Genomic DNA, 17,720 nt, shown 5'->3' with positions numbered 1-17,720 from the left:
CTTTTCTGTTTGTATGGATTTATTATTATTTTTTATGTCTCTTCTGTGACCTTTTTATGATCTCCTGCAGTGGTTGAACCTGTTCCGTGCTTTCAACTGGCAGTTTTACATTGTAAAATAGCCAGTTAAAACTGCAGAACAAGCTCAACAACAATATTCAGGATCTCGTTACTTGCAACCTCTTTCACTTTAGCTGAGGTTGCTGTTGCACTAAGAGAAAAAGTCTACAAGAGATATTTTCCCTGATGCCAAAGAAAAAGACCCCTGGCTAGGTATAATGCCTTCTTAAGGCATGTTATTCCATGAAGCTCCAGCAAATTTTTCTACAGAACTCTTCTGCTGCTAGCAGTCTTTGATTGAGGGTTTTTTTGTTCCCTCAAAGTCTGGTTTTCTGAGATATTTTTCTCCCTTTGATGCTGTAGATGTTTTGGGTTTGGCTTGTCATATTTTCCTCCACATTATAAAGATGGAGGCCTCTATGTGGAGAAGTTACTGCAGGGTTGCTCTAGCAACAGAGGTTGGTCCCAAAGCCTCATTTTTCTTCTGCTTCATAATGGTGGGGAGGCATCTTTGGAAACATCACAGAACTCTTCTTGGCAGGAAGAGTCTCCCCTCATGTTGTTTGATAAAGATGGGCCTACTTCCAGCTAGAATCTGGCTGCCAGGAGGCAAAGCTGGCAGGCCGCAGTCTTCTCCCTCTCTCATCCACTGGTCTGAGTCACAATGTTGCATAGTTGAGTGTTTCATTTTGTGCAAAGGATAACTTTATTTTGGTTAAATTCTAGCTTTCATAAGTGCCCTGGTGCCATGTAACTACCAGTGCAATTTTGCAGGTGGGATTCAGTTACATAACAGCAAATTCAGGTTTTTGCAGTTGAAAGTGGATTTGGAGCTCTTGTGCAACAAGCGCTCTTTCTCTCCTTGGACTTTTTTCAGGAAGGAAAGTGGCAAGAAAACCCCCTGGCAAGTTTTGGGAAGGATAATTGCTTGAAGCAAGGTCTTATGGGCTCAATAAACAGGTTGTCTGGAAGTAAACCAGGCCTACCCAGTACACGCTGCTCCTGTCAGGAATTCCTGTTGCACTTGGTTCCTTCTTCCAGGCTTCTCATGGGCATCTGGTTAGTCACACTGTGATATGAGAAGGTTGAACAACATGGGCCTTTGGCCTCATCCAGCAAAGATGCTCTTATGATCTCACTTTCAGTCCAGATGATTCTGGACTTCAATTCCTATTGTTGTTTGTTGTTGTTTAGTCGTTTAGTCATGTCTGACTCTTCGTGACCCCATGGACCATAGCACGCCAGGCACTCCTGTCTTCCACTGTCTCCCGCAGTTTGGTCAAACTCATGTTTGTAGCTTCGATTCCTATTAGCCTCAGCAAATATGAGCCATGGTCAGGGATGATGGGAGTTGGAGTACAGTAGTGTCTGAGGACGCCATGTTGGCTACCCCATTAGACTGACTGAGGCAGATTATAGGGGCAAGGAGTGCTGGTGAGGGGTTGAAGGACAGAACTGGGTGTACTATGTGATCTGCACATCTTATGTTGGCCCACTGTCCTCAGGATGCTGTCTCATTGCCTATGTTGAAGTACGACTCTCTGTCCATACAACTGGCTTCTGTCAATGGAATGGGGACAGGGTGCCATCTTTGCCTCGGGTAGCAAAATGTCTTAGGCCAGCCCTGCCTTTGCCTTGCCTCCATCTTTCTCAAAGATAATTTCCCCTCAACTCTCATATACTTTGGGACAAGCTAGGCATGATAATAAAACACATGCCTGCATTTAGTGTGTGTGTGTGTGTGTGTGTGTGTGTGTGTGTGTGTATTTCCAATAGAAGCAATGGTTTGGGAGGGGGCAATGTGAACATGATTGAGATCACCACAGGCAGAAACTGGGGGCGGAAGAAGAGCTTCTGTTTCTGGAATTTGACTTGTAGGCAGTGAGGTGGTATTAAATGGAAACTTTTGACCTCTCTTGCTTTTCCATGGTATGTATGCAAACTCTCGTCAAGGGGAAATTGTGAAACATTTCATTGTTCCTGTCTGTTCTCATAACTGGGGCTGCCAGACAGTAACCCAGACGCCTGTACCATACATAGCTTGGGATGTGAGCTTGTGCTTCACCTACTTGACACTTACTGGGCTCGTGCCTCAGGAGTCCCCCCCCCCCAATGATTCAGTGACACAAACGGGCCAAAGAAAAGCTGGCTAACTACTTCTTCTTCTGAAACCTCCAGCTGTTGGCAGTATCCTGTAGAAACTCTGTACTAGAAGGAAGGGCTTGCTCTCGGTTGCTGTCCCTTCCTGTATATTCTTGGCCGAGATCACCCTCCTGTGACAAGCAGGGACCCTTTTTTAGGGTTAGAAAATATACTGTTAGCATGTCTGTGTTCTTTGTGCCATTGGACCAGTCAGGGGTTCCCACTCTGCTCTCGGGATTAGGTTGGTGCTTTCCCCCCCTTTTTGGTTTCTGTTCCCTCGTGTCTCATTTCTTTGCTCCACATCCCACACAGATCCACATCTGTGGCCCTTGACTCTTTCAAAGCTGAATAGTATCTTGCTGAGGGAGACACACAAAAAACTCTAAGGTGTCATGCACATTTCTTGCTGTGACATCATGTGAAAGCAGTACTAAAGTAATATGGAGTTCAGGGGAAATTGCAAATATGCGAATGGAGGGAAGAGGGGAACCTGTGGACATGAAGCTCAGTGATGCAACACACCAAACCATCATTCAGGTGGAACGTTCTTGTGTTTCGTTAGGTGGCTGTGGATTCATTTTTTTTAACAGATTGAGTGTGGGCTCAAGATGCTAATAATCTGATTTAATATCCAGACTATTTTTAACAAGAGATGAATGCTATTTTCTTTATTTAAATAAATGTATTATACTCTATCACACAAAGAAGCAACTAGTGCAAAATATGTGCTTGGGGTGTGGGGGTGTTATTTGGGGGAATTTGGGGGAAGACATTGAATTCCTTTGTGGCCTGTTCTTCTTTGGAGAGGAAAAGGCTGAATGCATTTGGAAGTCATGTCACCTACTTAACCAGGAATGGCTTTTGGAGAGGGGATGGGGAGTGACAGACTGTAGTTGCGTGTCGATGACCCGTCACCAGCATGGAATAAATAAGACACAAGGACACGTGATTTAGGTTAATGGGTAAATAAAGGCCACAACTTTATTGGTTATACCGTTATAGCATGTGAGTGGTATTGGCTTAGGCATTGGACAGGAACACAACACGTGACTCCAACCTACCGGTGTGGAGACACTTAAAGGTTAACGAACAGTGGGAGGAGCTTGTTGATGCAAATACAACTGGAAGCTTCCCCTGATGTCACCGGGGGTCGTGCCATGGCCCTAACCCAAGTAGGGCATCGGACGGGATCCACGACCACCGGATCCCCTTAATGGGATACCCCTAGGAGGTAGGTGAAGATGGCCTTAACCTGACCTCCAACACACAACACAGATACATCACATATTGAATTATCCAATGCCTAACCGCCCATACCAAAAGTTGTGACGAATTGCTATGAGGTAGGGACCCAGGTGGCGCTGTGGTTAAACCACTGAGCCTAGGGCTTGCTGATCAGAAGGTCGGCGGTTCGAATCCCTGTGACGGGGTGAGCTCCCGTTGCTTGGTCCCAGCTTCTGCCAACCTAGCAGTTCGAAAGCACGTCAAAATGCAAGTAGATAAATAGGAACCGCTACAGCGGGAAGGTAAACGGCGTTTCCATGTGCTGCTCTGGTTTGCCAGAAGTGGCTTTGTCATGCTGGCCACATGACCTGGAAGCTATACGCCGGCTCCCTCGGCCAATAATGCGAGATGAGCACGCAACCCCAGAGTCGGTCACGACTGGACCTAATGGTCAGGGGTCCCTTTACCTTTACCTAGGCCAAAAAACCAAGAGGCCGGTGCCAATTTGCCAAATGGATAAAAAACTCCTACCAGGCCCCTTGGGCAACCAAGGCGACCAACCGAAGTCCACAGCAAGGTCAAAGAAAAGCCAGGCCTAAAGGGAGGGAGGGCGGGTGATCCGATGAGGGCAGGAACGCAAAGAGAAAAATCTCCCGCCGCCGCGGCCATTTAAACGGAGCTGGACTCCGCCCCCCGTGAGCCCTATTGGCTGGCAGAGGGGTATGACGTGGCGGCAGGGAGGGGCTGGTGCAGGGGGCCGACCACGTCCCCCTGCAGACGCGGGAGGCGGACCCCACGCGCAATCCCTTCCCTCTGGAAGGGAGGAGAGTCCTTGCAGGACAAAGAAAAGGCACACTACACATACATGGACATCAAACTAATCCATGCATTCCTAATCTAATTCACACTTGACACTAAAAACTGATTCTGGGGCTAAGGTCTGGTGAGCCCACACCTAGGCAAAGGGTACAGTGCACCATGCCCACATCTTTTGGGTGGAAAAGCTTCACTTACCATTGACAATCTTGAAACTCGGACCTTTTTGGTTTTCCACATTTTGAGTCTGTAGCGTGTAAAAGCGGTCTTCTCTTTTTAACACAGCAGAGGGGAGGGCAAACGAAAACCCACAGGCTCCTTGCCTTCGTGCGGTCTATGACTTAGGACAAAGGCAGCCAGGACCAATTGCATTAGCAACAGGAACCAGGTCAAGTTGCTTTGCTGCTCATCCCTCCTTTCCTGCTTGGGAGGAGTTGGGGCGAGAGGCAGAGAGCTTGGCCATGTAAACTGAGTAACAGAGGGCCAGATGTCAGCTGGGAGGGATTGTATGATTGTATGATTCTCTTCCATCTGACTGCATGGCCAGGAGGAATATAGGAGCAGATGCAGCAGCCTCCTTCGGAGCGCCTTTGCTTGGAGGCAGTCTGTATGCAGCCACCACTGAGAACAGCCTTGCTCGGTTGTATGTCTGAGGAGAGTGCGAGCTTCATTGGGGCTGAGCGGGGCTGCCATATGGAGGTCTATCTGACTGGCTGCCCTGTGGAAATTTGACCTAGTTCTGAAAGCCCATTACAAATGCTTCAAGTGCCAGCTTTGTCCCCAGCGTGACACTCTCGAGCTTGTGCAGTCAAGTGCTGGGTACTTTGTGCTTGCAGAATTCGGAAGAGGAGCTTTATTTAAAATAGCTTGACAGGGACAGGCTGGCAGTTTGGTTAAGCGCAGTAACTGGGCCATCCCGCTTAAGTGAGCTCATGAACTGGCGTAAGCTGCAGTCTGAGAGATCTCCCACTTTACTGGCATAGACAGGCACAGTAATCAGATCTTGGAGGGGGGGGGACCTGTGACCCAGTTGCATTGCTGTTAGAGGGAATTTGTTTCATTTGCAGATCTGAAGGTTCACTAATACACATATATTGATCATCTATATCTATCAGCTATCTATCTATCATCTATCTATCTATCTACAGTGGTGCCTCGACTTACGAATTTAATCTGTTCCAAAGGCACCTTCGTAGGTCGAAAAATTCGTAGGAATGCATTGGAAACAGAAAAATTCGTAAGTTGAAGCAACCCCATCTAAAAATTCGTAAGTAGAAAAAACCCTTTCTAAAACCGCCGCGGTTTCCATTCGGATGTCGAGAAATTCGTAAGTGTGCGGCCATTTGCCCCATTTGTAAGTCGAAAAATTCGGTTGTCGAGTCGTTCGTAAGTCGAGGTACCACTGCATCTATCTTTATCATCATCTATATATTTTTATTGACTTTTAAAATATGTACAAACTTACACATAGCCATGAAAACAACAACAAAACCATACACAGAGCATATTCAATGTAAAAAACAAATTAAAGAGATGCAGTTACATATGGCTACATTTTTATGAATTTATAGAGCCCAACCGCAATGAGGAGTGAGTCATGGGAGGGGTACTTCTATGACTCTCCCTCTTTATATAATAAAAATATGGGTATCAGTGTGTGTCAAAACTGTCTCATTTGGCTTTGCTCCAGACTACACATTTATGTCTGACCAGGCGTTCAGATAAAGCAATGTTCCATATATTAGTAAATCATGCTTCCCACATAGGAAGTTTTGATGATTTCTTGTATCAGGCTGTTGCCAGTTTGGCTGACAATAGTAATGTAAGCATTAGGTTTTCGTAAGTTGCAGGAAAATTGACATTGTTCTCTAAAGAAAGAAGGACTGTGGAGGAAAATGCTGTTAACTAGCTGCTCTCATTGAAAAAAAACCAGCTTCAGGATGGTTGAAACTCCTCACATTCCCACCACTAATACGCTAATTTTGAGTTAACATCCTCTGGGAGGATCCTGACCTGAAATGGTATCCTATAGCTATGATTCTTATGGCATAAACCAAGGAGGGGTGTGTGACAGGTGGAGTGCAAAAAATGAGAGTTGAGCAGAAGATGTTCAAGATGTTTTCAAGCGGAGGCAGCCAACTGACCACTCTCTCTACAGAGCCTTCCCTCAGGAAGGGAAGCAGGAGGGGGGAGGGGAAGGATGTTTATAGGTGCTTGACCGAGTATGGTGCCCACCCAATCCTTCAGAAAATGATGACTTGTCTGAAGAGGAGATGAGCTAGAGACTAGCAGCCTTAGCCAGTCCATCCAGAAACCATACATCTTCGCGCATGTTTAGAAAGGCTGCCGTTATAAATTGGTTGGGCCTTTTAGCTGAACCTAATACTGTAAGGTAACCTGCATGTGTTCAACATGGGCTATATGGCTTTTTGAAATCTGTCAGACAAAGAGTGGGCGATCAATACCGTATATTCCGGCGTATAAGACGACTGGGCGTATAAGACGACCCCCAACTTTTCCAGTTAAAATATAGAGTTTGGGATATACTCACTGTATAAGAAATATGACCCAGCATATAAGATGACCCCTGACTTTTGAGAAGATTTTCCTGGGTTAAAAAGTAGTCTTATACGCAGGAATATACTGTACTTAACCACCACCCCTTTTTTCTTTTGATTCACCAGCTCAGGAAAGAACTGGATATGATTGCTGGCGACCTCATTCAGAATTACAATCCCTATGACGACAAGAATAGGACCCTTGAGAATGCGTGGGACTATGTCCAGCTGCAGGTGAGTGGTCATGTAAGAGTTGAACAGACAAGGGGGAAAGGCAGTGCTGTGAGGGAGCTGTTATTGGCAGTCTCTGCAGAGATACTGTTGTCCAGCCACTAGGGATTTGGACAGAAATTAATTCATAAATATACAGTGCTGTTTGAAGGCAGCAGGCAGAGATAAGTTGGAGGAGGGAGCCCTTTGGGGTGGTCTCTTGCCACCCAACACACTCCCTACCATATTCTCTGTGGGGCCCCTTTGGGGGATGTGCAGAAGGGTGGCCACCTGAGAACAGGCAGTGCAACATTATTATACCTTGATCAAAGTACTGGAGGCAGTAGCCTCATTACACTATTATTTGCTCGTCTTTCTTTACTGCTATGAGCTTATGGAAAGGCACAAGCAAGAGCAACTTCACTCATCAGTTATTTTACATGGGCTTTGGGGAGGGAGAGAGGGAGGGAGAGAGATGTGTTTGCACGGAACACAAAGCCATGGTTTATTTTTAACCAGTGCTATTTTTCTAGAAAAAGAGGTGCAGGAACTCACCATGAACACCTCCCTCGTTCTCTTATAATGGCAATGGCGGCCACCTGAGAGGTGCCGGAACTGAGTCCCTGTGAGTTTAGGCTGGAAAAAAAACCTGATTTTAACCGTGGTTTGTTCAACAAATAAAGTGTTGCCTCACACGATGGACAAGCAAACTTTGGCTTCGCTTTGGACCACATGCCACTGAGCTTCCGGCCCCAGAAAGTTGTGATTGCATGAAGCTATGACTATTGAACTTGTGACTGCCATGGTTTGCATACTCAAAATGCCTTGCTTTGAGCCACCTTGGGTTTGCAAACAATGGCAGCAATCTGTGCCCCTACGAGCTGAGTGGGCCTCCAGCTGACTGGCATGTGTTGTCCCCACATCAATATTAAGTGATACACATGTGAAGCAGGGGTGTGTGGGTGTGGGTGTGTGATTTTAAAGCAAATCCTTTCAGGAATCTTGAAACTCTCTTCTTTTTTCAAATATTATATAAATAGCTAAACCGCTTGCTTTGGGGACAAGAAGGCCAAAACCCTTCTGACTTCCATCTGGTGTGTGGCTGTGTGTGTGTGTGTTTCTTGGCAAATGCTTTGCATACATCAGGCTTGCACAACTCAGGACTTGCCAGGCTGAAATTGGCACGCCAGCCATGCTTTGTAAGATCTGCCAGATGTTTGGTACCTCTCTGTGTGCTTTCAGGCCCTGGCAGGCAGAACGCAATGCATGGCTGGTGGGAAACAGCAAAAAAGCAAAACAGGATGCGTTTGGGTTATCTTAGTTGGTTAGTGAGCTGCATTTGGCAGACCTGGTAGGTCACAAGTTGTGCCAGCCTGGCTTGGATCATTGTGGCAGACAGGTCAGTAGGCTAAAGTTCTTAAGGCTTTATATAAGCGTTGCATTGGAACGAACGGCTAGGTTCACATAGAGTTTGCCTCCTTTCTGCTCACCCTACTGCCTTCACTCTCACACTGACACACAGCCAGAACGTGTGCGTGTTCTGGGTAAGTGCTTCCATGCTCATGGAGCTGCAAGTGAGCCTTCGGCCCCTTAGACAAAGAACGGAGCAAGAATATGAAAAACTGAGCAAAAGTTTTTGAACTTGTGGCTCTTTTGTTAAATCTAGGTGTTCAATAATAGACTGGCTCTGAAACTCCATGCACATAGTCATAATAACAAACAGCGCAACTAATTACAGGTAGGTAGCCATGTTGGTCTGAGTCGAAGCAAAATAAAAAAAATCCTTCAGTAGCACCTTAAAGACCAACTAAGTTTTTATTTTGGTATGAGCTTTCGTGTGCATGCACACTTCATCAGGTATCTGACGAAGTGTGCATGCACACGAAAGCTCATACCAAAATAAAAACTTAGTTGGTCTTTAAGGTGCTACTGAAGGAATTTTTTTAAACAGCACAACTGTTTCCATGTTGTACATATGTATGGATGTATGGATGGATGTAACCCTCCACTGCAACTAAACATTCAGAGCTCCATTTGGCTCTGCAGATTTAAGTCCCAGCTCAGACATAGGCAACAAACCATGGCTTAGCCATGGTGAATGGACTTTCCTCCATGGGCTTTCTTTTCCCCTAGGATACTAGGATTTGTTTCCTTGCTCGGGCAAACCATTGCCTGCACCAGAACTGTCTTTCTCTTGCTGCTGCTGCCCCACAATAAATCTGGCTGAATCAAGACCTCCAATCAAATATTTGGGACAGATGGACTCAGATATTTATCTTGAGACTAATCTGACCTTTAAAGGCCAAAGGTTCCCCGCCCCACCAATAGGCTGTGGGCTAAGACAGCCTTCCCCAAGCATGCTGGCGAAGGCTGAGAGGAGTTGCAGTCCAACACATTTGGAGGGTTTGGGAAAGCTGAACTAAGATTTGTCTGTCTGATAGTATTTTGCTTTTAATATCTTCCTCCCCCTTCTCCACAGCTGAGCTTGTTTCATTTGTTGTTGGTGGTGATAGAGTAGGTGACAAGCGCCATCTTCTGGTGACTTGCTGTTTTAACACTTGACATTCTTTGGCGAAGTTACTGGTTTGAGGCGGCATTTATTAATGGAGCTGAGCTCTTGTCTTAGCTTTAAATTACTAGCACTCTGAAAATTCAGAACTCTGGGTTGGATCCAGAGGTGTTAGAGCAGAATTAATTCTTGGATTGCAGTGCTCTATGAACTGATATGTGAGAGCTTGCAGAAGACAATGTGGGCTTATTAAGTGTGTGTCTGTTTCTCATTTTTACACTCTTAAATTCATTACCGTAAGTTAAATTTCTGCAGCAATTTGCAATGTTTTTTTTTAAAAAAATCCTCATGAAAATTCTTCAGTATTTTAGTGTGCTTTTATTCTTGTGCTCAGTTTTGACCATTGTACACATTTTTGCAAGCAGTTTCTCCCAACATACTACATTTACATATGTTGTTTTTTTACCAATATATTCCTTTTATGTGCCCTGTTCCCTATATGCATTTCTGTAAACATTGTTCGGCTGGAGAACCGGATAACAAAATGCAGTGTGAATTTTGAAGGTGGCTGTGTTTTGGTTCTCAGATTGTTTTAGAGTTTGAATTTGATAGATTTGGCTTCTATGTGGATGGAATCGAATTCCTCCCCTACCTTTAACACACAGTGATTTCTTTCTTCAATGGCAGCTGTCTTGCTGTGGCTGGGCCACACCAGAAAATTGGAAAAACAACACTTTCATCCAGGACGGAAACCAGACATCCTACCCTTGTTCTTGCGGCAATGACTCGACTAACTCCCTCTCAGAAACGGGCTTCTGCTCTTTGGGTACTGTTTCCAACACCACAACGGTTGAAGACTGGCCTGTTAGAAAGCAGGTGAGTGTGTCTGACGTAATGGACAACCTTAATCCCATTGCAGGAGGTTGTATAAGAGCAGGTGTAGCTAAGCCCCAGTTTAGGGGCCTGATCTGCCACCTCAAGCCATTTTTCCTGGTCACCCAACACCCGACCAATTTGGTGACAGCACCAGAAAGAAATATTTTTTTAAGTAGGTGCAACACTGGAATGGGCAGCGCACAGTGCCCGGATGAAGGTGCAGTTGCAGATTGCTGCCTCCCCTGTTGTCAGATTGATCATTTGAGTGGAGAGTGTGCAATAGTCCTTCTCCCCCAACTGATCCATGAGGAAGGGAGGGGTGTGTGCCTCTGTCTGTTGCCATGTGGGTGTCCAGGGTGGCCACACCCAGGTTTGGCCAGTCCAACCCCTGGCATGAGACCCCTAGTGGATTTATCAAGGGTGAATGTGGCCCTTGGCCAAGAAAGTGTATCTACTCCTATATGAGAGTTTTCCTGACCTTAAAGAAAGATAGTAAGCTGGAAGATGTCAACAAGGTGCAGGCTGTACCACTTTGCGATACTAAGATATTGCTGTTTTCTGTGTGGACCTAATTTAACACAATATCTGGAACAGAATCTAAAGATCACCCCCCCCCCCAAAAAAAAGGAAAAATATATTTTCCTGAGACACTGAAGAGTTGCAACCAATCAGAGTAGAGAATATGAAGCTGGGTGGACAAGTGTTATAAAGCCTTTTCCCATGCTCCTATCTGAACAAACCCCACATTGCTAATAAGTGGGGAGGGGAGTGAGGATCCTTTTGCATGGTATTAAATGCTTGGCAAGTCATTTTTCTCACCCTTTTGTTTACCCCCAGGGCTGTAGGGAAGGTGTGCAGAATTGGTTACAGGAGAATCTTGGCATCATTCTTGGAGTCTGTGCAGGGGTTGCTGTCATTGAGGTAAGATTCCTCCCCCCGACACACACACACACACACACACACACACACACACACACACACACACTGTTTTATAGAATGCACCCTGGACTGTGGACTGATGGATCTTGTACTTAGAAGCGAGGGACACAAGGTGTGTGAGCTCCACACACCAACATTGCTCATCTGGTCCCATCATTACTCAGAGTGCTATGCAGTTGTGATGGCTTCTGAGTTGTAGATGCTTCACCATCTCAGAGCAGCGTAAGCGTGTGCAGAGTCTGGACTGTAATGTGGCATGAGACTATTGTCCCGTGCTGACAACTCCTTTCCCGTTTCTTACCCCAAAAGCTTGCTGGAAGTTAACACTTCAAGATTTAGTTGCTTTCTCTGCCTTTGTTTTCTCTTATAAAGGGGTCTTGCCAAAACAGCCAGCACTGCAATTAGATGTGAAAAGTCTAGCCTTGCCTGATTAATAGAGTCTGCTACTTATGAACCAAGCCTGCAATGCTAAGAGGCTTTTCTGCCCAGTTTCGCTTTATTGCAGTGCTCAACTTAACAATAAGAGTTTTTTAAAGGAATAAAGAAGGGGGGGGACTACCGATTATTTATTTTTATCTTATTCATTAAATGTATAGCCTGTCTTTCCTTCTAAAAGTGGGCCAAGGCAACGAACAAATGATAAAGCAATGCCCGGTGCGGTGATTGCAGTGTTGGACCGGTCTGTGGATGACCAGGGTTGAAATCCCCACTCAGCCATGAAGCTCCTTTAGCCAGCAGCTGCCTCTCTCAGCCAAACCTACCTCACAGGGCGGGGAAATGGGAATTAGCACAGGGAACCCCCCAACCCTAGGGCGCTTGCAACAAAACGTCTCTTTGACCAGCTTCATTTTTTGCTTACTCTTTGTAGCTCCTGGGGATGATTCTCTCGATCTGCCTCTGCAAGAACATACACACTGAAGATTACACCAAAGTGCCCAAGTACTGAGACTGCTGGCCTCAAGAGCTGTCCTGGAGCTAACGGGGCATTTCCTTCCTCGTACCCAGACTGTCTCCATCACTTACCATTCCTCCTGTGGCGTCCAGCATTGCTATGGATCAATTAGGCTGGACTGCGGCTATGAATTCTCTGAGGGATCAGGGGCTTGGGCAGCCCCTCCTCTCTCTTGACTGTTCTTCCACGAAGCTGGCCATTTTAAAGTCTTCCTCCGCTCATGTGATGCCCTGCACCTTTACTGCCAGCACCATGCTAGACAGCCTCTTCTTTGTTTCTATCCACTTCTGACCCATTGTGACTAAGTGTAAAATGCTCCTTTTTCTTTTGCAGCTGTCTGCTACCATTGCTTTGTGTGTTATTTTCCACTTGGAAGAACTTTGAGGGGCTTGAGCTCTTGGTGGAGGTTGGGGGGGGGGGGTCTCTCCTAAAGAAATACATGCAGTAGAAAGGATCGTCCTTTCTCTAACCCGACACCCTGGCCTTCCTTAAACTCACTTCCTCAGATCTGTTGAATTCTGTCTCTTGAATAGTTTTGCATAGTTCTGCTATAGTCCCCCCCCCCTCCTGCACAAGAAATGTTCCCTTTTCACTTACTGCACCATCTTCAGTGACTTCAATCTGATGGAGGATTGGCCCAGGCCCCAGGCTTATGATGTCACCAGCTAGTAGTTGGATTTTTGTACAAAACACACCTCATCTTCTCTGCCACACTCTTCTTCCTTTCTGAATCTGGTTAGCTTGGAGACACTTTAGAGACCACACCTATAGCATAGGTGAGCCTGCACAGGCCCATTGGAATATGTTCTTTGGTTGCCAACTTTTTTTAGAGGTGATGCGTAATAATGTGTTATGGTAAAATGATATCTAGGATTGGTGGCTTTTTCATACCAGTGGTGGTGGGGGAGCATTTGCTCTGACGCTTAGCTTGTGTAGTGACTCCTTCCTGTTAAACTAAATCTCTGTTTGGGTGCCATCTTTAATTCAGAGACTCATCGTAGCAGGGAGCCTCTGTCTCGGTGTTTCACTGGGAAATGTGTTTTGCACCCAACAGCTATGCTAGGTTCTGCTCCAGGACTGAGAGCAGGGAGGGCAATGCAATCCCATGAGGGGAATCCCTCGCTTTGGGGACAGCAAAACTCTAGTAAGCCCTGTGGGAAAAGGAGGGGTGGGTGGTAGTCTCATCCAGGTTAAGTGATTGCTCCTGAGCGACACGACACTCACTGACTGTTGCATGGAAGGCTTCCATTTTAGCACTAAGATGGCACTTAATATCAAAATTTGAGAAAGAATTTCCTCTTTTTTTCATATGCTGAGAGTCCTTAATCTTGAATGCACAGGCCAGCAGGGCGCGTCCTAGCACAACACAGGAAGACTCGTGGAGGGGAGAGTCTACAAGAAGGCATGAACAATTGCCCTGCGTGGAGATTTTTTAACAGGCTTCAGGTGGTCTAAAGTACAAGTCCCAAACTTGAGAAGAGCCTCTCATATGCACCTCCATGCACCCCAGAAAACGTATACTCCTAGTTCTTAAATAATGACTGGTGGTGACAAATCCAAGAAAAGGCTTTTAATAATTTGTTTTGTTTTGAGGGTAGAGGGAAGAGCACCATCAAGGAATCTTCCTGCCCCATGTTGAGTCCCTTCCTCATTTAAAAGCAAACAAAGCTTGCAAAAGGGATTTCCCTGGGAGGGATTGTTTTTGCTCTTCTCACCTCCAGCCTGGTCTTTCCTTTTCCTTTTTCCTTTTTTTGGAATTGATTGTAAAGCTAGGTTTTATATTCACCTCTTGTGCTTCGATTGATAAGCCGCTTCAATTGATAAGCTGTTTATGCTATGGTTCTTCTCTCGGATTCAGCGCCGAGTGGAAGAAAAGCTGAGCCCCTTCTGGATTTCTCCTTTTGTTTTTAGAAACCTCTTCCACGTGGAAGAAATGCATGTACAGATTTAAACAAGTAATGGGTGGGTATTTCAGTAATAAAAAGATTTGCTTAAAAAAAGTGGCTTGTCTTTGTGTAACATACTATTGAATTGGCTTTAAATATGTTTAGGGTGCTAAGAGAAGAACGGGAATCTGTAATGTAGAATAATGCTGAACAGTCAATAGCTAGTGCCAACATTGCTTATGCTGATTAGTTTTCATTTCACAAACAGAACTTTCTCTGTGTGTGTGTGTATTTCATATATTAAGTACATTTTGAACAATGGGCTTGATAGGAATTGCAGAACGCTAATCATTCAAATGGCACAAGACATAGGATTGCATTTGATAATGGTGGAAATGCTTGTTACCAAAATCCTTGGATAATAAGCATGAGCAGTCTGGTCTCCTTACTCCTACGTAACTGTCAACTAGTAATCTTTAGCATGTGTTTAATAATACCATTTCCTATCCACTAGGGGGTGCAGGTGCTATATGAAAATGCATTATAAGACAGCAGCCCTTACTCAATTGTCTTTTTTATGGCATGGAATTTGTTCACTTGGATGCATGTTAACTGGACAGTGTACACAATTCCTAGTTTAGACTATAAATTTGTACACTTTCTCTGCCCTTTCCTAAGAATTTCTGATGTTCTTTACACACTCCCTACTGAATTCTTAAGTGCCGAGGGTATAAAATACTGGTAGTTCTCCCAGTTCATTTGGTAAATAAGCCTTCCTAGGAGTTAAGAGTTTAGAAATGGGATATATCCTGCTCTTGAGGTACAGCTTCTGATGTACTGTAATTGTTCTTGGGGGGGGGGGCGCTAGACCTTAGAGCTAATACCTGAACAGTGTCAGTTTAGACAAAGAAGGTAAACATCTAAACTGAATATGGAAAAGTGCAAGATTTTAATGCTGCATAACGGTGCACGACAAAGGAGTTGAGATGTCCTCTTAAGTAAACCCAATTTTGTGTGTGACTAGATGATGCTGTTTGAAAGTTGTAGTCTGTGATTAACTACTGCTCGCTATAGAATCATAGAGTTGGAAGAGACCACAAGGGCCATCCAGTCCAACCCCCTGCCAAGCAGGAAACACCATCAAAGCATTCCTGACAGATGGCTGTCAAGCTTCTGCTTAAAGACCTCCAAAGAAGGTCCATGTTAGATCCATGTTAGGACAAACATGGATGATCAAGGGCTTATGCATGTCCTCTTCTCCCTTTTTTAATTACTAGGAGGGGGCATAGCAATAGGCAAAAATAGTTGAGAACCTCATTCCCTCCCCACTTCTCCATTCCTTTCTCCTACAGCAGGTTTGCTCCTGATGGTTTTTTTTTTAAAAAAATGGAGAACTGACTTATTCACATTTTAGTGTAGTTTGCTCCTTAAGGACATGGCAACAAAGAATTCTAAAGTTGCTTCCACGGTGGCTATTACTTTGGAAATCACCATTCATCATTCTCTCACCTTTTGGAGTCTCCATCCAAATCTCCATAAAACTCTGTGTTGTCTTTCTTCTATCTTTCCATCTCTAGGACCTTATTGCTGGTTACTTTCTCCTCTGTTTAAATTCAATTGCAATACCAGCCTGTGCAGTGTGGAGGGCAAAACACTATGGAGGGCTACTGTGCCTTTTATTAGAACCTTCCTGTTTGTCATTACTAATCCTGTGTGTGCTTTTATTTAGCAAAGATAGGGCATTACTAAAGAAATGCCCCCTTATCACTCATTTCCTATTGCAGGGGAAGGCTTTAATTAACAGTCAACTCCTTAACTTTTCTTTGTTTGTTGTGAAACGGTTACTTTGCGATTGAAAAAGATTGAGAGGAAACAGGAAAGGATGAGCCATCGGCAATTTGGGGGGCAAAAGTTGTAAGGATCAAATCTAAGAAAAAGAAGAAGTGCAATATATTGTCAAACATGCAGCCTTGATCCTCAGTGAAGACAAATAAGCCCTGACTGCACTCAACAGTTTCCTATTGGTGATCTGAGATGGGCTGAAGTGCATTTGACAAATGTTCTGCGCATGGAACACACACAAATCCCAGGGTGGTGGTCTCGTTTGAACATGGAGTAGATAACATTCTCATTCCTCAGGACGGATACATTCCCTCACATTTTGAAATCGGCATGATGAATGGTTCTTTAATGGCCTGAGTCATTATGGAAGCGCATTGTGATTTCAGATTCCTGATTTATTTCAGAGCAAGCCTAATCGTGTAGAATAAATGCATCCAGATGATTGAGTGGGTTCAGCTTTGGTCACAGTGTCTACAGATGACATAATATCCCATTATGGCTCCAGAGTCAGGAGGAGGAGGAGGACGGCGGCTGTGCTGCGCACGCCATAAAATTCAGGGTGGTTTGAAGAAAAAGCAGGAGACTTTTTTCCTAGGATTTTTGGTACAATCATTTTTAAAAACAAAAGGTGTTTATGGCCTTGGCTCTGCTCCTCTGTGTGACTATATTGGCCATGGCCTTGTTCTGTAATGTAGTGTCTCCAGCTGAAGTGGGCTGATGAGTTTCAACATGGGTGGGATCATCCCTCCAGAAACCTTTTCTCTCTTCCCTCCCCACTGCATTTGCTAAAGTCCGGATGTAAATGGGCTAAACTTGCCTTGCTTTGTGCCTGCAATGGTTTTTAGCATGAAGGCTAAGTGCGGTCTTTATAAAGAGCAAGGACTATCAGCTATCATGTGCAGAAGCCACAGGCTATTCCCCCAAAAGGTCTGGCCAACATCATCTAGGTTAGTGCGAGCCAAAGTTCCCATGTGATGGTTTGGCAGTTGCGGATGCAGGAAAAGTTAAAAAGAAAAACTGTCTTACACCGAGTCAGACAGCTGGTGTATCTGACTCAGTATTGTCTCTTGACACCCTAACACATAAAACAAAAGCACAATTAATAAAAGAAGAGGCAATTAAAAATACACAGATAAAACAAACAAATGGAAATCAACATCAAGTACCTGGCAGGGGAGTATTTATCACGGCAAGTTAATAGTCTGCCTAAACAAGAAGGCCTTCATTTGTTTTGAAATTATAAAGACCCAACTTCATTCCACCTTTTCAAATTAAAACCAAGGAAGGAGCAACCATGCCTCTTCACAGATGTTGCTGGACTCCAACTCCCATCAGCCCTAATTACTAGCCTTACTAGCTGGGGCTGATGGGACTTGCAGTTCCCCTAAACTAGGCTGAGCCTATGTGTTTAATGTGCAGGATTGCACTCTTATCCGCACTGATTTTCATCCAGATTCTGACAAATGCGTGTTTGCTTAGGGGGCAGAGAGCCAATAACCACAGAGTCTGTATGGCTATAGATCAGCAGGAAATAAGTGCTTCCAATTTCCCAGCTCTTTAAAAATATTCCCCTAAGCAACGTATGCCTCAGTTTTAGGAATTGTGCTTTGAACAATTAATTTGTTAGCCAGACACTTGGATGGTTAACAAGGAGTGACTATTCAAAAGTAAATCTAACTCGTCTCCCTACCCTTGTAACATTCAGTA

The 17,720-nt window shown here is 44.8% G+C and overlaps 1 protein-coding gene across 2 annotated transcripts in view; it reads left to right on the top strand.

Annotated features, from left to right (window-relative positions):
* The window catches only part of CD82 (CD82 molecule), a 66,171-nt gene extending 51,886 nt beyond the window's left edge, over positions 1 to 14,285 (top strand). For both annotated transcript variants that reach the window (XM_035115941.2, XM_035115951.2), the window contains 4 exons: positions 6,926 to 7,033; positions 10,206 to 10,394; positions 11,232 to 11,315; positions 12,202 to 14,285. In XM_035115941.2, coding sequence (XP_034971832.1) covers positions 6,926 to 7,033; positions 10,206 to 10,394; positions 11,232 to 11,315; positions 12,202 to 12,279 — 459 coding nt within the window. In that variant the 3' untranslated portion in view covers positions 12,280 to 14,285. The remainder of the gene's footprint in view (positions 1 to 6,925; positions 7,034 to 10,205; positions 10,395 to 11,231; positions 11,316 to 12,201) is intronic.
* Positions 14,286 to 17,720: the final 3,435 nt, after the last annotated feature.

Source organism: Zootoca vivipara, chromosome 1 (assembly GCF_963506605.1).
Source record: "Zootoca vivipara chromosome 1, rZooViv1.1, whole genome shotgun sequence".
Taxonomy (NCBI): Eukaryota; Metazoa; Chordata; class Lepidosauria; order Squamata; family Lacertidae; genus Zootoca; species Zootoca vivipara.
This window is presented reverse-complemented; position numbering and strand designations above follow the sequence as displayed.